The 15,675-nt window shown below is 41.4% G+C and overlaps 1 protein-coding gene across 1 annotated transcript in view; it reads right to left on the bottom strand.

The window, feature by feature from the left end:
- The window catches only part of synj1 (synaptojanin 1), a 120,216-nt gene that overhangs the window by 4,080 nt on the left and 100,461 nt on the right, over positions 1-15,675 (bottom strand). Inside the window, exons 25-27 of the mRNA XM_038965429.1 lie at positions 4,021-4,058; positions 3,355-3,532; positions 2,499-2,971 (exon numbers count right to left, since the gene is read on the bottom strand). Of these exons, the coding sequence (XP_038821357.1) occupies positions 2,499-2,971; positions 3,355-3,532; positions 4,021-4,058 (689 nt within the window). The remainder of the gene's footprint in view (positions 1-2,498; positions 2,972-3,354; positions 3,533-4,020; positions 4,059-15,675) is intronic.

Here is a 15,675-nt window from a genome sequence, read left to right as displayed (position 1 = left end):
CCTTTTTGTTTTAGGTTATTGTCCTACTGAAAAGGTGCATTAAGGAAACAGTTACTCAGATCTGCCCCAAACATAAGGGTTTGAATTCAGCCCCAAAAAGTGGATTCCTTTGCCGTGTTTTTTGTCGCAGTATTACTTTAGTGCCTTGTTGAATGTTTAGGAATATGTATATTCTGTATATTTGTATTCTTCTTTTCACTCTGTCATTTTGATCATTATTGTGGAGTCACTACAATGTTGTTGATCCATCCTCAGTTTTCTCCTATCACAGCGATTGAACTCTGTTAACTGTTTTAAAATCCCCACTGGCCTCATGGTGAAATCCCTGAGCAGTTTCCTTCCTGTCCTGCAGCTCAGTTCAGAAGGACGACTGCATCTGTGATGCGTCTGGGTGGTTTAATACATCACCCACAGCATCGTGATTAACTTGACCATGCTTAAAGAGATATTCAATGTCTGATTTATTATAGTTACCCATCCACCAATCACTGCCCTTCTTTATGAGGTTTTCAAAAAGCTCTCTGGTCTTTGTAATTTAATCTGTGCTTATAATTCAATACTTGACTGAGGGACCTTACAGATGTTGAATGTATGGGGGACAGAGGAAGGGGTAGTCAATAAAAATATTATGTCAACCCCTATTTATCCACACAGAGTCACAGAGAACTTATTATGTGATTTGTGAAGCCAAGTTTTTCTTCTGAACTAATCAAGGCGCCCTCCCGGGTGGCGCAGTGGTCTAGGGCACTGCATCGCAGTGCTAGCTGCGCCACCAGAGTCTCTGGGTTCGCGCCCAGGCTGGGCTGGGTTCGCGCCCAGGCTCTGTCGCAGCCGGCCGCAACCGGGAGGTCCGTGGGGCGACGCACAATTGGCATAGCGTCGTCCGGGTTAGGGAGGGTTTGGCCGGTAGGGATATCCTTGTCTCAGTATGTAAAAAATGTAATAAAATGTATGCACTCTACTGTAAGTCGCTCTGGATAAGAGCGTCTGCTAAATGACTAAAATGTAAATGTAAATGTAAGGCCTAAACAAAGGAGCTGAATATTTATGCAACGACTAGATTGGAGTTGGTACATTTTAATTAAAGGTGCAATATGTAGAAACCTCCTAATTTCTGTTTGTGACAAAACAAGTTATGTATAGTGTAGAGAATCATGTAGAGAATCATTGTATCATCTAAACCGCTGTGAAATATCTTTCCAAAAGCCCCAAAATATTGTATTTTCAGCTGTTTGAAGCTGGTGAACAAAACAAAAAGGCAAAAACATAACTTAAGAACGGGAAGCAGAGAAATAGCGCACGTACAGCGGCAAGAAGAAGTATGTGAACCCTTTGGAGTAACCTGGACTTCTGCAGTCCGTTGGTCATAAAAGGTGATCTGATCTTCATCTAAGTCACAATAACAGACAAACACAGTCTTTTTCTTTTAACTTTTTCTTGCCACTGTAGAACAGATCTAGCGCTTCTTAAATTCGCTTTCAATGACAATGACAGATCTATAACTCACATTTCTATGTGAATTTGGTCGGTTCGCCCAAAAAGTTACATATTGCAGTGTTGGTTGGTATTAACCACTATGTTGTCATGGTAATTGTATACAGAGTGTTGGTATCAACCTCTATGTTGTCATGGTAATTGTATACAGAGTGTTGGTATCAACCTCTATGTTGTCATGGTAATTGTATACAGAGTGTTGGTATCAACCTCTATGTTGTCATGGTAATTGTATACAGAGTGTTGGTATCAACCTCTATGTTGTCATGGTAATTGTATACAGAGTGTTGGTATCAACCTCTATGTTGTCATGGTAATTGTATACAGAGTGTTGGTATCAACCTCTATGTTGTCATGGTAATTGTATACAGAGTGTTGGTATCAACCTCTATGTTGTCATGGTAATTGTATACATAGTGTTGGTATCAACCTCTATGTTGTCATGGTAACTGTATACAGAGTGTTGGTATCAACCTCTATGTTGTCATGGTAATTGTATACATAGTGTTGGTATCAACCTCTATGTTGTCATGGTAATTGTATACATAGTGTTGGTATCAACCTCTATGTTGTCATGGTAATTGTATACAGAGTGTTGTTATCAACCACTATGTTGTCATGGTAACTGTATACATAGTGTTGGTATCAACCTCTATGTTGTCATGGTAACTGTATACAGAGTGTTGGTATCAACCTCTATGTTGTCATGGTAACTGTATACAGAGTGTTGGTATCAACCTCTATGTTGTCATGGTAATTGTATACAGAGTGTTGGTATCAACCTCTATGTTGTCATGGTAACTGTATACAGAGTGTTGGTATCAACCTCTATGTTGTCATGGTAATTGTATACAGAGTGTTGGTATCAACCTCTATGTTGTCATGGTAACTGTATACATAGTGTTGGTATCAACCTCTATGTTGTCATGGTAACTGTATACAGAGTGTTGGTATTAACCTCTATGTTGTCATGGTAACTGTATACAGTGTTCGTTGGTACTAACCTGGGTTGCAGGGGCATTCTCTGTAGTGGTGGTCTCAGGGGGCAGAACATGAGAGGAACGGGAGCGGGGAGGGGGCTTGGGGGAGGACAGCCCCTGGGGGGCCACAGCCCCGGTAGCCCCTAGCCCTGCTCCGGCCTGTGTGGGCAGCATTGGGGCAGCCATTTGGGGCAGCAGTGGGGCCTGCATGGGTGGCTGGGCTAGAGGGGCAGACTGGGGCTGCATGGTTGGCTGCATGGGAGCCTGCATGGGTGGCTGGGCTGGAGGGGCAGACTGGTGCTGCATGGGAGCCTGCATTGGGGCAGCCATGGTTGGTTGCATGGTTGGTTGCATGGTTGGTTGCATGGGAGCCTGCATGGGTGGCTGCATGGGTGGCTGGGCTGGAGGGGCAGACTGGGGCTGCATGGTTGGCTGCATCGGGGGCTGCATCGGGGAGGGGACATGTCTCACTGGAGGGGGTCCAGAAGGAGGGTGACCTGCAAGACAATGTTACAGAAGAGTTAGACACACACAGAGACGGTCTTCTTCTTCTGAAAGAATGGATATATTTAATAGTCCAAGAATGGACCGATCCCAGATTACCCCTTTAAACAGTCATGAGTTTACAGCAGCGTTTCCCAATTAACTTCTGGGAACAGCATGGGGAGAACATTTTGTTTTGTTGTCCTACACAGCTGATTTAAATAATCAAATCTGATGTTGAGTTGAGGAGGGTCCCCAGGACTGAGTTTGCGGGAACTGGTTTACAGTGTGACATCTGGACTTCTCAATCACAGTCTAGGAAGATTTAAAATAAAACAAATACTATTTGAAGCCAGGTGTGGTTGATATAGTGTGAGGCCTCCAGGCTGCGTCTCACCCAGGGGCAGGTCGGTGGGTTTAGGCTGGGCGTCAGGGCCAGGTCTGGGGGCTCCAGGGTGAGTGTCTGGGGTGGGCCGTGGAGCCCCGGGTGCCTCTGGGGTGGGTCTGGGAGCACCTGGGTGGGCAGGGCGCGCCTGGGGGGTCACACTGATCACCCCAGCTCTCTGAGGCATGTTCTGGAGGGAGAGAGAGAGGGAGAGAAAGGATGTAGAGAGAGAGGGAGAAGGAAGAGAGAGAGAGAAGAGAGAGAGAGAGAGAGTGGGGGTAAAGGAAGAGGGAGAGAGAGAGGGGGGTGGAGAGAGAGAGAGAGGGGGGTATGGAGAGAGAGAGGGGGGGTGAAGAGAGAGAGAGAGAGAAGGAAGAGAGATTGGGAGAGAGAGAGGTCGGGTGAAGAGAGAGAGAGGGGGGGGGTGAAGAGAGAGAGAAGGAAGAGAGAGAAGAGAGATTGGGAGAGAAAGAGGGGGGTGAAGAGAGAGAGAGAAGGAAGAGAGAGAAGAGAGATTGGGAGAGAGAGGGGGGTGGGTGAAGAGAGAGAGAGAAGGAAGAGAGATTGGGAGAGAGAGACCGGTAGAGACAGAAAGAGAAGTTCACAGTCCATCTAAACGTGGTATCTTTAGAACACATTAATTCTGCTGGGGTAGATGTATTGGTCTTTAATACTCACCGGTCTGGGCAGGCCTCCAGGACCTGATTGGACGCGACCTGGAACAGAGACATATGATTGACAATCAGAACCACCAATGGCTGAAGCTGTCACTGTTGTTTCATCACAAATGGTAAAATGCCCACTATTGGATTTCTGTGAATGACATGATTGAAGCAGTATGCAGTGGACTTTGATGGTTTTGCAATGTTTTTTACATGTTTTCTAAATGTTTGTTTTTTTACATGTTTTCTAAATGTTTTTTTACATTTAAAAAAAAATATGTTTTCTATGTTTTTTTTAACATGTTTTCTAAATGGTTTTTTTTACATGTTTTTTCGATGTTTTCTATATGTTTTTTTACATGTTTATTTATTTTGTTTTCAGTTTTTTTTTTTTTTTACATGTTTTCTATATGTTTTTTTACATGTTTTCTATGTTTTTTAAAACATGTTTTAAAAAAAATGTTTTCTATATGTTTTTTACATGTTTTCTATGTTTTTTTACATGTTTTCTATATGTTTTTTGACATGTTTTCTATGTTTTTTTACATGTTTTCTATATGTTTTTTACATGTTATTCTTAGTACTTTTTTATTGTAATTCTTTTGTGACTGTGTGTACATGCTATTGATTGACAAACCAATTTCCCCTTGGGGATTAAAAAAGTATTTCTTATCTTATGCTATGATAAGGACTGGTCATTCACTAGCATAGCAACATGTGTGGAGATAATGTGTAAATCATTTATCTATCTTCTGTCTGTAAACTACTGGTGTCAGCACCACTTCACCATGTATGTAATCATTAGCCAAACAGTTGCAAAACATTCCGTTGCAACTAAAACAAGAGTTTCTATTGGACAAAAATATACCTTCCTTGTTTAGTTCACTTTTGTTAAGAAACGTTTTGCAACAGAATCGGTACAATGAATACACCCCTGGTCAAATTCCTGGTCCCTAAAAAATGTACTCTGGGAATAAAGGTGATTTTGATTCACTAACCTAGCAACAAGACCCATCTACTCTCTAACAAAGAGATACAACAAAGAAATTCCCAATTTCAAATCTGGACCTCGAAGCCAGTTCCACTGCTTTTTTCTTTTTAAATTCTTCCCCTCTAAATCAGGGACCAATCAGGAGCGGGTGTATTTAATTATCAGGTAGAACAGAAAAAGCAGCAGTAGTCCTGCCTTCGTAGCGTAGAGTTGAATATCCCTGCTCTAGAACATTCAATAATATAGAAGGGACTTCCTGGGTGGTTCTATAGGAGATGCCCAGTGCTTGATTTGGACTGAAAGAGGTGCCGGTACTCATTTTGGGTGCCGGTACTGTTTATATTTAGGTGTAGGAATTCCACAATACTTTTGAGGTAATATTCTATGAGCTGTGTAAGAATTCGAGCAGAAAAACCATAGAACCATTGAGGTGCTGGTTACTCAGCTCCGGTGAACTCCTGCCCAAGTCAAGCACTGGCGATGCCATGATCACATGGGTAGTCCCATCCATACATTATTTACCTTCACTGCCCCTTCTAGCCATCGCTGGCCACGAGATGTCAAGACAAGTGAAAGATTACATAGAATTTTAGTCATTTAACAGACGCTCTTATCCAGAGAGACTTAGTCATAGTCAGTACATTCATCTACTGTTATCTAGGTGAGACAACCACATATCACAGTCATAGTCAGTACATTCATCTTCAGATAGCTAGGTGAGACAACCACATATCACAGTCATAGTCAGTACATTCATCTTCAGATAGCTAGGTGAGACAACCACATATCACAGTCATAGTCAGTACATTCATCTACAGATAGCTAGGTGAGACAACCACATATCACAGTCATAGTCAGTACATTCATCTACAGATAGCTAGGTGGGACAACCACATATCACAGTCATAGTCAGTACATTCATCTTCAGATAGCTAGGTGAGACAACCACATATCACAGTCATAGTCAGTACATTCATCTTCAGATAGCTAGGTGAGACAACCACATATCACAGTCATAGTCAGTACATTCATCTTCAGATAGCTAGGTGAGACAACCACATATCACAGTCATAGTCAGTACATTCATCTTCAGATAGCTAGGTGGGACAACCACATATCACAGTCATAGTCAGTACATTCATCTACAGATAGCTAGGTGAGACAACCACATATCACAGTCATAGTCAGTACATTCATCTACAGATAGCTAGGTGAGACAACCACATATCACAGTCATAGTCAGTACATTCATCTACAGATAGCTAGGTGGGACAACCACATATCACAGTCATAGTCAGTACATTCATCTACAGATAGCTAGGTGGGACAACCACATATCACAGTCATAGTCAGTACATTCATCTACAGATAGCTAGGTGAGACAACCACATATCACAGTCATAGTCAGTACATTCATCTACAGATAGCTAGGTGAGACAACCACATATCACAGTCATAGTCAGTACATTCATCTTCAGATAGCTAGGTGAGACAACCACATATCACAGTCATAGTCAGTACATTCATCTACAGATAGCTAGGTGGTACAACCATATATCACAAAATATATATATATTTAACCTTAATTTAACTAGGCAAGTCAGGTAAGAACAAATTCATATTTACAATGATGGCCTAGGAACAGTGGGTTAACTGCCGTGTTCAGGGGCAGAACGACAGATTTTTACCTTGTCAACTTGGGGATTCGATCCAGCAACTTTTCGGTTACTGGCCCAACACTAACCACTTGGCTACCTGCTGCCCATCTACCTCCATCTATCACCAAGACATGTCAACATACTGACTTCCATAGCGATATCAGCCATCTACCTCCATCTATCACCAACACATGTCAACATACTGACTTCCATAGCGATATCAGCCATCTACCTCCATCTATCACCAAGACATGTCAACATACTGACTTCCATAGCGATATCAGCCATCTACCTCCATCTATCACCAACACATGTCAATATACTGACTTCCATAGCGATATCAGCCATCTACCTCCATCTATCACCAAGACATGTCAATATACTGACTTCCATAGCGATATCAGCCATCTACCTCCATCTATCACCAAGACATGTCAACATACTGACTTCCATAGCGATATCAGCCATCTACCTCCATCTATCACCAAGACATGTCAACATACTGACTTCCATAGCGATATCATCTCCATGTATCTCATGGTAGGACTGTCTGAAACTTGAGGGAATCTGAAGCCATCGGCAACTGCAAGTGGTGTGTCAGATCATTGAACCCAACCGGGTGCCATAGGGTTCTGGTCTAAAGTAGTGCACTATATATAGGGAATAGGGTGCCATAGGGCTCTGGTCTAAAGTAGTGCACTATATAGGGAATAGGGTGCCATAGGGCTCTGGTCTAAAGTAGTGCACTATATATAGGGAATAGAGTGCCATAGGGCTCTGGTCTAAAGTAGTGCACTATATATAGGGAATAGGGTGCCATAGGGCTCTGGTCTAAAGTAGTCCACTATATAGGGAATAGGGTGCCATAGGGCTCTGGTCTAAAGTAGTGCACTATATATAGGGAATAGGGTGCCATAGGGCTCTGGTCTAAAGTAGTGCACTATATATAGTGAATAGGGTGCCATAGGGCTCTGGTCTAAAGTAGTGCACTATATAGGGAATAGGGTGCCATAGGGCTCTGGTCTAAAGTAGTGCACTATATAGGGAATAGGGTGCCATAGGGCTCTGGTCTAAAGTAGTGGACTATATAGGGAATAGGGTGCCATAGGGCTCTGGTCTAAAGTAGTGCACTATATATAGGGAATAGGGTGCCATTTGGGGTGCAGCGTGTCCATGTCCCCAACAGGGAAGTCATCTAATCACACACCCCTGGTCTGCCTGAGAGGGTTGGCTAAACTAGTGTGTACCTGGTCTGCCTGAGAGGGTTGGCTAAACTAGTGTGTACCTGGTCTGCCTGAGAGGGTTGGCTAAACTAGTGTGTACCTGGTCTGCCTGAGAGGGTTGGCTAAACTAGTGTGTACCTGGTCTGAATGAGGGGGTTGACTAAACTAGTGTGTACCTGGTCTGACAGAGGGTTGGATAAACTGGTGTGTACCTGGTCTGACAGAGGGTTGGCTAAACTGATGTGTACCTGGTCTGACAGAGGGTTGGCTAAACTGATGTGTACCTGGTCTGCCTGAGAGGGTTGGCTAAACTAGTGTGTACCTGGTCTGCCTGAGAGGGTTGGCTAAACTAGTGTGTACCTGGTCTGCCTGAGAGGGTTGGCTAAACTAGTGTGTACCTGGTCTGCCTGAGAGGGTTGGCTAAACTAGTGTGTACCTGGTCTGCCTGAGAGGGTTGGCTAAACTAGTGTGTACCTGGTCTGAATGAGGGGGTTGACTAAACTAGTGTGTACCTGGTCTGACAGAGGGTTGGCTAAACTGGTGTGTACCTGGTCTGAATGAGAGGGTTGACTAAACTAGTGTGTACCTGGTCTGCCTGAGAGGGTTGACTAAACTAGTGTGTACCTGGTCTGCCTGAGAGGGTTGGATAAACTGGTGTGTACCTGGTCTGACAGAGGGTTGGCTAAACTGATGTGTACCTGGTCTGACAGAGGGTTGGCTAAACTGATGTGTACCTGGTCTGCCTGAGAGGGTTGGCTAAACTAGTGTGTACCTGGTCTGCCTGAGAGGGTTGGCTAAACTAGTGTGTACCTGGTCTGCCTGAGAGGGTTGGCTAAACTAGTGTGTACCTGGTCTGCCTGAGAGGGTTGGCTAAACTAGTGTGTACCTGGTCTGAATGAGGGGGTTGACTAAACTAGTGTGTACCTGGTCTGACAGAGGGTTGGCTAAACTGGTGTGTACCTGGTCTGAATGAGAGGGTTGACTAAACTAGTGTGTACCTGGTCTGCCTGAGAGGGTTGACTAAACTAGTGTGTACCTGGTCTGCCTGAGAGGGTTGGATAAACTGGTGTGTACCTGGTCTGACAGAGGGTTGGCTAAACTGATGTGTACCTGGTCTGACAGAGGGTTGGCTAAACTGATGTGTACCTGGTCTGCCTGAGGGGGTTGACTAAACTGGTGTGTACCTGATCTACCCGAGAGGGTTGGATAAACTAGTGTGTACCTGGCTGGGAGACACACACAGGGCATAGGTAGATTGATGACTCTCAGGGAAGTTGGCTAAGTAAGTAAGCACACCCCTGTGCCAAGGCCCCTAGGGCAGAGCTAACTAAACCAAGCCTTGGATTACTGAACACTGACAGAGAAACAGCCTGGTACAGGAACTACCACACACACAAAGAGAGAGACAGAGACAGAGAGCTAGAGAGGGAGAGACACACATGGCGTCACCTATCATGTTTATCACATAACAGATGACAGATGGGTTGTTATTACCATCCTGTTACCACTATTATATAGCCATGCTATGAGGCAGTATTTCTGTTACCACTATTATATAGCCATGCTATGAGGCAGTGTTTCTGTTACCACTATTATATAGCCATGCTATAAGGCAGTGTTTCTGTTACCACTATTATATAGCCATGCTATATGGCAGTGTTTCTGTTACCACTATTATATAGCCATGCTATAAGGCAGTGTTTCTGTTACCACTATTATATAGCCACGCTATGAGGCAGTGCTTCTGTTACCACTATTATATAGCCACGCTATGAGGCAGTGTTTCTGTTACCACTATTATATAGCCACGCTATAAGGCAGTGTTTCTGTTACCACTATTATATAGCCACGCTATAAGGCAGTGTTTCTGTTACCACTATTATATAGCCATGCTATGAGGCAGTGTTTCTGTTACCACTATTATATAGCCACGCTATGAGGCAGTGTTTCTGTTACCACTATTATATAGCCACGCTATAAGGCAGTGTTTCTGTTACCACTATTATATAGCCACGCTATAAGGCAGTGTTTCTGTTACCACTATTATATAGCCACGCTATAAGGCAGTGTTTCTGTTACCACTATTATATAGCCACGCTATGAGGCAGTGTTTCTGTTACCACTATTATATAGCCACGCTATAAGGCAGTGTTTCTGTTACCACTATTATATTGCCACGCTATAAGGCAGTGTTTCTGTTACCACTATTATATAGCCACGCTATAAGGCAGTGTTTCTGTTACCACTATTATATAGCCACGCTATAAGACAGTGTTTCTGTTACCACTATTATATAGCCACGCTATGAGGCAGTGTTTCTGTTACCACTATTATATAGCCACGCTATAAGGCAGTGTTTCTGTTACCACTATTATATAGCCACGCTATAAGGCAGTGTTTCTGTTACCACTATTATATAGCCATGCTATAAGGCAGTGTTTCTGTTACCACTATTATATAGCCATGCTATGAGGCAGTGTTTCTGTTACCACTATTATATAGCCATGCTATGAGGCAGTGTTTCTGTTACCACTATTATATAGCCATGCTATAAGGCAGTGTTTCTGTTACCACTATTATATAGCCATGCTATAAGGCAGTGTTTCTGTTACCACTATTATATAGCCACGCTATAAGGCAGTGTTTCTGTTACCACTATTATATAACCACGCTATGAGGCAGTGTTTCTGTTACCACTATTATATAGCCACGCTATGAGGCAGTGTTTCTGTTACCACTATTATATAGCCACGCTATGAGGCAGTGTTTCTGTTACCACTATTATATAGCCACGCTATGAGGCAGTGTTTCTGTTACCACTATTATATAACCACGCTATAAGGCAGTGTTTCTGTTACCACTATTATATAGCCACGCTATAAGGCAGTGTTTCTGTTACCACTATTATATAGCCATGCTATAAGGCAGTGTTTCTGTTACCACTATTATATAGCCATGCTATAAGGCAGTGTTTCTGTTACCACTATTATATAGCCATGCTATAAGGCAGTGTTTCTGTTACCACTATTATATAGCCATGCTATAAGGTAGTGTTTCTGTTACCACTATTATATAGCCATGCTATAAGGCAGTGTTTCTGTTACCACTATTATATAGCCATGCTATAAGGCAGTGTTTCTGTTACCACTATTATATAGCCATGCTATAAGGCAGTGTTTCTGTTACCACTATTATATAGCCATGCTATAAGGCAGTGTTTCTGTTACCACTATTATATAGCCATGCTATAAGGCAGTGCTTCTGTTACCACTAGTATATAGCCATGCTATAAGGCAGTGTTTCTGTTACCACTAGTATATAGCCATGCTATAAGGCAGTGTTTCTGTTACCACTAGTATATAGCCATGCTATAAGGCAGTGTTTCTGTTACCACTATTATATAGCCATGCTATAAGGCAGTGTTTCTGTTACCACTATTATATAGCCATGCTATAAGGCAGTGTTTCTGTTACCACTATTATATAGCCATGCTATAAGGCAGTGTTTCTGTTACCACTATTATATAGCCATGCTATAAGGCAGTGTTTCTGTTACCACTATTATATAGCCATGCTATAAGGCAGTGTTTCTGTTACCACTATTATATAGCCATGCTATGAGGCAGTGTTTCTGTTACCACTATTATATTGCCATGCTATGAGGCAGTGTTTCTGTTACCACTATTATATAGCCATGCTATAAGGCAGTGTTTCTGTTACCACTATTATATAGCCATGCTATAAGGTAGTGTTTCTGTTACCACTATTATATAGCCATGCTATAAGGCAGTGTTTCTGTTACCACTATTATATAGCCATGCTATAAGGCAGTGTTTCTGTTACCACTATTATATAGCCATGCTATAAGGCAGTGTTTCTGTTACCACTATTATATAGCCATGCTATAAGGCAGTGTTTCTGTTACCACTATTATATAGCCATGCTATAAGGCAGTGCTTCTGTTACCACTATTATATAGCCATGCTATAAGGCAGTGTTTCTGTTACCACTATTATATAGCCATGCTATAAGGCAGTGTTTCTGTTACCACTAGTATATAGCCATGCTATAAGGCAGTGTTTCTGTTACCACTATTATATAGCCATGCTATAAGGCAGTGTTTCTGTTACCACTATTATATAGCCATGCTATAAGGCAGTGTTTCTGTTACCACTATTATATAGCCATGCTATAAGGCAGTGTTTCTGTTACCACTATTATATAGCCATGCTATAAGGCAGTGTTTCTGTTACCACTATTATATAGCCATGCTATAAGGCAGTGTTTCTGTTACCACTATTATGTAGCCATGCTATAAGGCAGTGTTTCTGTTACCACTATTATATTGCCATGCTATGAGGCAGTGTTTCTGTTACCACTATTATATAGCCATGCTATGAGGCAGTGTTTCCGTTACCACTATTATATAGCCATGCTATAAGGCAGTGTTTCTGTTACCACTATTATATAGCCATGCTATGAGGCAGTGTTTCTGTTACCACTATTATATAGCCATGCTATAAGGCAGTGTTTCTGTTACCACTATTATATAGCCATGCTATAAGGCAGTGTTTCTGTTACCACTATTATATAGCCATGCTATGAGGCAGTGTTTCTGTTACCACTATTATATAGCCATGCTATGAGGCAGTGTTTCTGTTACCACTATTATATAGCCATGCTATGAGGCAGTGTTTCTGTTACCACTATTATATAGCCATGCTATAAGGCAGTGTTTCTGTTACCACTATTATATAGCCATGCTATAACGCAGTGTTTCTGTTACCACTATTATATAGCCATGCTATGAGGCAGTGTTTCTGTTACCACTATTATATAGCCATGCTATGAGGCAGTGTTTCTGTTACCACTATTATATAGCCATGCTATAAGGCAGTGTTTCTGTTACCACTATTATATAGCCACGCTATAAGGCAGTGTTTCTGTTACCACTATTATATAGCCATGCTATAAGGCAGTGTTTCTGTTACCACTATTATATAGCCACGCTATAAGGCAGTGTTTCTGTTACCACTATTATATAGCCATGCTATAAGGCAGTGTTTCTGTTACCACTATTATATAGCCATGCTATAAGGCAGTGTTTCTGTTACCACTATTATATAGCCATGCTATAAGGCAGTGTTTCTGTTACCACTATTATATAGCCATGCTATAAGGCAGTGTTTCTGTTACCACTATTATATAGCCATGCTATAAGGTAGTGTTTCTGTTACCACTATTATATAGCCATGCTATAAGGCAGTGTTTCTGTTACCACTATTATATAGCCATGCTATAAGGCAGTGTTTCTGTTACCACTATTATATAGCCATGCTATAAGGCAGTGTTTCTGTTACCACTATTATATAGCCATGCTATAAGGCAGTGTTTCTGTTACCACTATTATATAGCCATGCTATAAGGCAGTGTTTCTGTTACCACTATTATATAGCCATGCTATAAGGCAGTGCTTCTGTTACCACTAGTATATAGCCATGCTATAAGGCAGTGTTTCTGTTACCACTAGTATATAGCCATGCTATAAGGCAGTGTTTCTGTTACCACTAGTATATAGCCATGCTATAAGGCAGTGTTTCTGTTACCACTATTATATAGCCATGCTATAAGGCAGTGTTTCTGTTACCACTATTATATAGCCATGCTATAAGGCAGTGTTTCTGTTACCACTATTATATAGCCATGCTATAAGGCAGTGTTTCTGTTACCACTATTATATAGCCATGCTATAAGGCAGTGTTTCTGTTACCACTATTATATTGCCATGCTATGAGGCAGTGTTTCTGTTACCACTATTATATAGCCATGCTATAAGGCAGTGTTTCTGTTACCACTATTATATAGCCATGCTATAAGGCAGTGTTTCTGTTACCACTATTATATAGCCATGCTATAAGGTAGTGTTTCTGTTACCACTATTATATAGCCATGCTATAAGGCAGTGTTTCTGTTACCACTATTATATAGCCATGCTATAAGGCAGTGTTTCTGTTACCACTATTATATAGCCATGCTATAAGGCAGTGTTTCTGTTACCACTATTATATAGCCATGCTATAAGGCAGTGTTTCTGTTACCACTATTATATAGCCATGCTATAAGGCAGTGTTTCTGTTACCACTATTATATAGCCATGCTATAAGGCAGTGCTTCTGTTACCACTATTATATAGCCATGCTATAAGGCAGTGTTTCTGTTACCACTATTATATAGCCATGCTATAAGGCAGTGTTTCTGTTACCACTAGTATATAGCCATGCTATAAGGCAGTGTTTCTGTTACCACTATTATATAGCCATGCTATAAGGCAGTGTTTCTGTTACCACTATTATATAGCCATGCTATAAGGCAGTGTTTCTGTTACCACTATTATATAGCCATGCTATAAGGCAGTGTTTCTGTTACCACTATTATATAGCCATGCTATAAGGCAGTGTTTCTGTTACCACTATTATATAGCCATGCTATAAGGCAGTGTTTCTGTTACCACTATTATATAGCCATGCTATAAGGCAGTGCTTCTGTTACCACTAGTATATAGCCATGCTATAAGGCAGTGTTTCTGTTACCACTAGTATATAGCCATGCTATAAGGCAGTGTTTCTGTTACCACTAGTATATAGCCATGCTATAAGGCAGTGTTTCTGTTACCACTATTATATAGCCATGCTATAAGGCAGTGTTTCTGTTACCACTATTATATAGCCATGCTATAAGGCAGTGTTTCTGTTACCACTATTATATAGCCATGCTATAAGGCAGTGTTTCTGTTACCACTATTATATAGCCATGCTATAAGGCAGTGTTTCTGTTACCACTATTATATTGCCATGCTATGAGGCAGTGTTTCTGTTACCACTATTATATAGCCATGCTATAAGGCAGTGTTTCTGTTACCACTATTATATAGCCATGCTATAAGGCAGTGTTTCTGTTACCACTATTATATAGCCATGCTATAAGGTAGTGTTTCTGTTACCACTATTATATAGCCATGCTATAAGGCAGTGTTTCTGTTACCACTATTATATAGCCATGCTATAAGGCAGTGTTTCTGTTACCACTATTATATAGCCATGCTATAAGGCAGTGTTTCTGTTACCACTATTATATAGCCATGCTATAAGGCAGTGTTTCTGTTACCACTATTATATAGCCATGCTATAAGGCAGTGTTTCTGTTACCACTATTATATAGCCATGCTATAAGGCAGTGCTTCTGTTACCACTATTATATAGCCATGCTATAAGGCAGTGTTTCTGTTACCACTATTATATAGCCATGCTATAAGGCAGTGTTTCTGTTACCACTAGTATATAGCCATGCTATAAGGCAGTGTTTCTGTTACCACTATTATATAGCCATGCTATAAGGCAGTGTTTCTGTTACCACTATTATATAGCCATGCTATAAGGCAGTGTTTCTGTTACCACTATTATATAGCCATGCTATAAGGCAGTGTTTCTGTTACCACTATTATATAGCCATGCTATAAGGCAGTGTTTCTGTTACCACTATTATATAGCCATGCTATAAGGCAGTGTTTCTGTTACCACTATTATATAGCCATGCTATAAGGCAGTGTTTCTGTTACCACTATTATATTGCCATGCTATGAGGCAGTGTTTCTATTACCACTATTATATAGCCATGCTATAAGGCAGTGTTTCCGTTACCACTATTATATAGCCATGCTATAAGGCAGTGTTTCCGTTACCACTATTATATAGCCATGCTATGAGGCAGTGTTTCTGTTACCACTATTATATAGCCATGCTA

This window comes from Salvelinus namaycush, chromosome 26 (assembly GCF_016432855.1).
Source record: "Salvelinus namaycush isolate Seneca chromosome 26, SaNama_1.0, whole genome shotgun sequence".
NCBI classification, from domain to species: Eukaryota; Metazoa; Chordata; class Actinopteri; order Salmoniformes; family Salmonidae; genus Salvelinus; species Salvelinus namaycush.
This window is presented reverse-complemented; position numbering and strand designations above follow the sequence as displayed.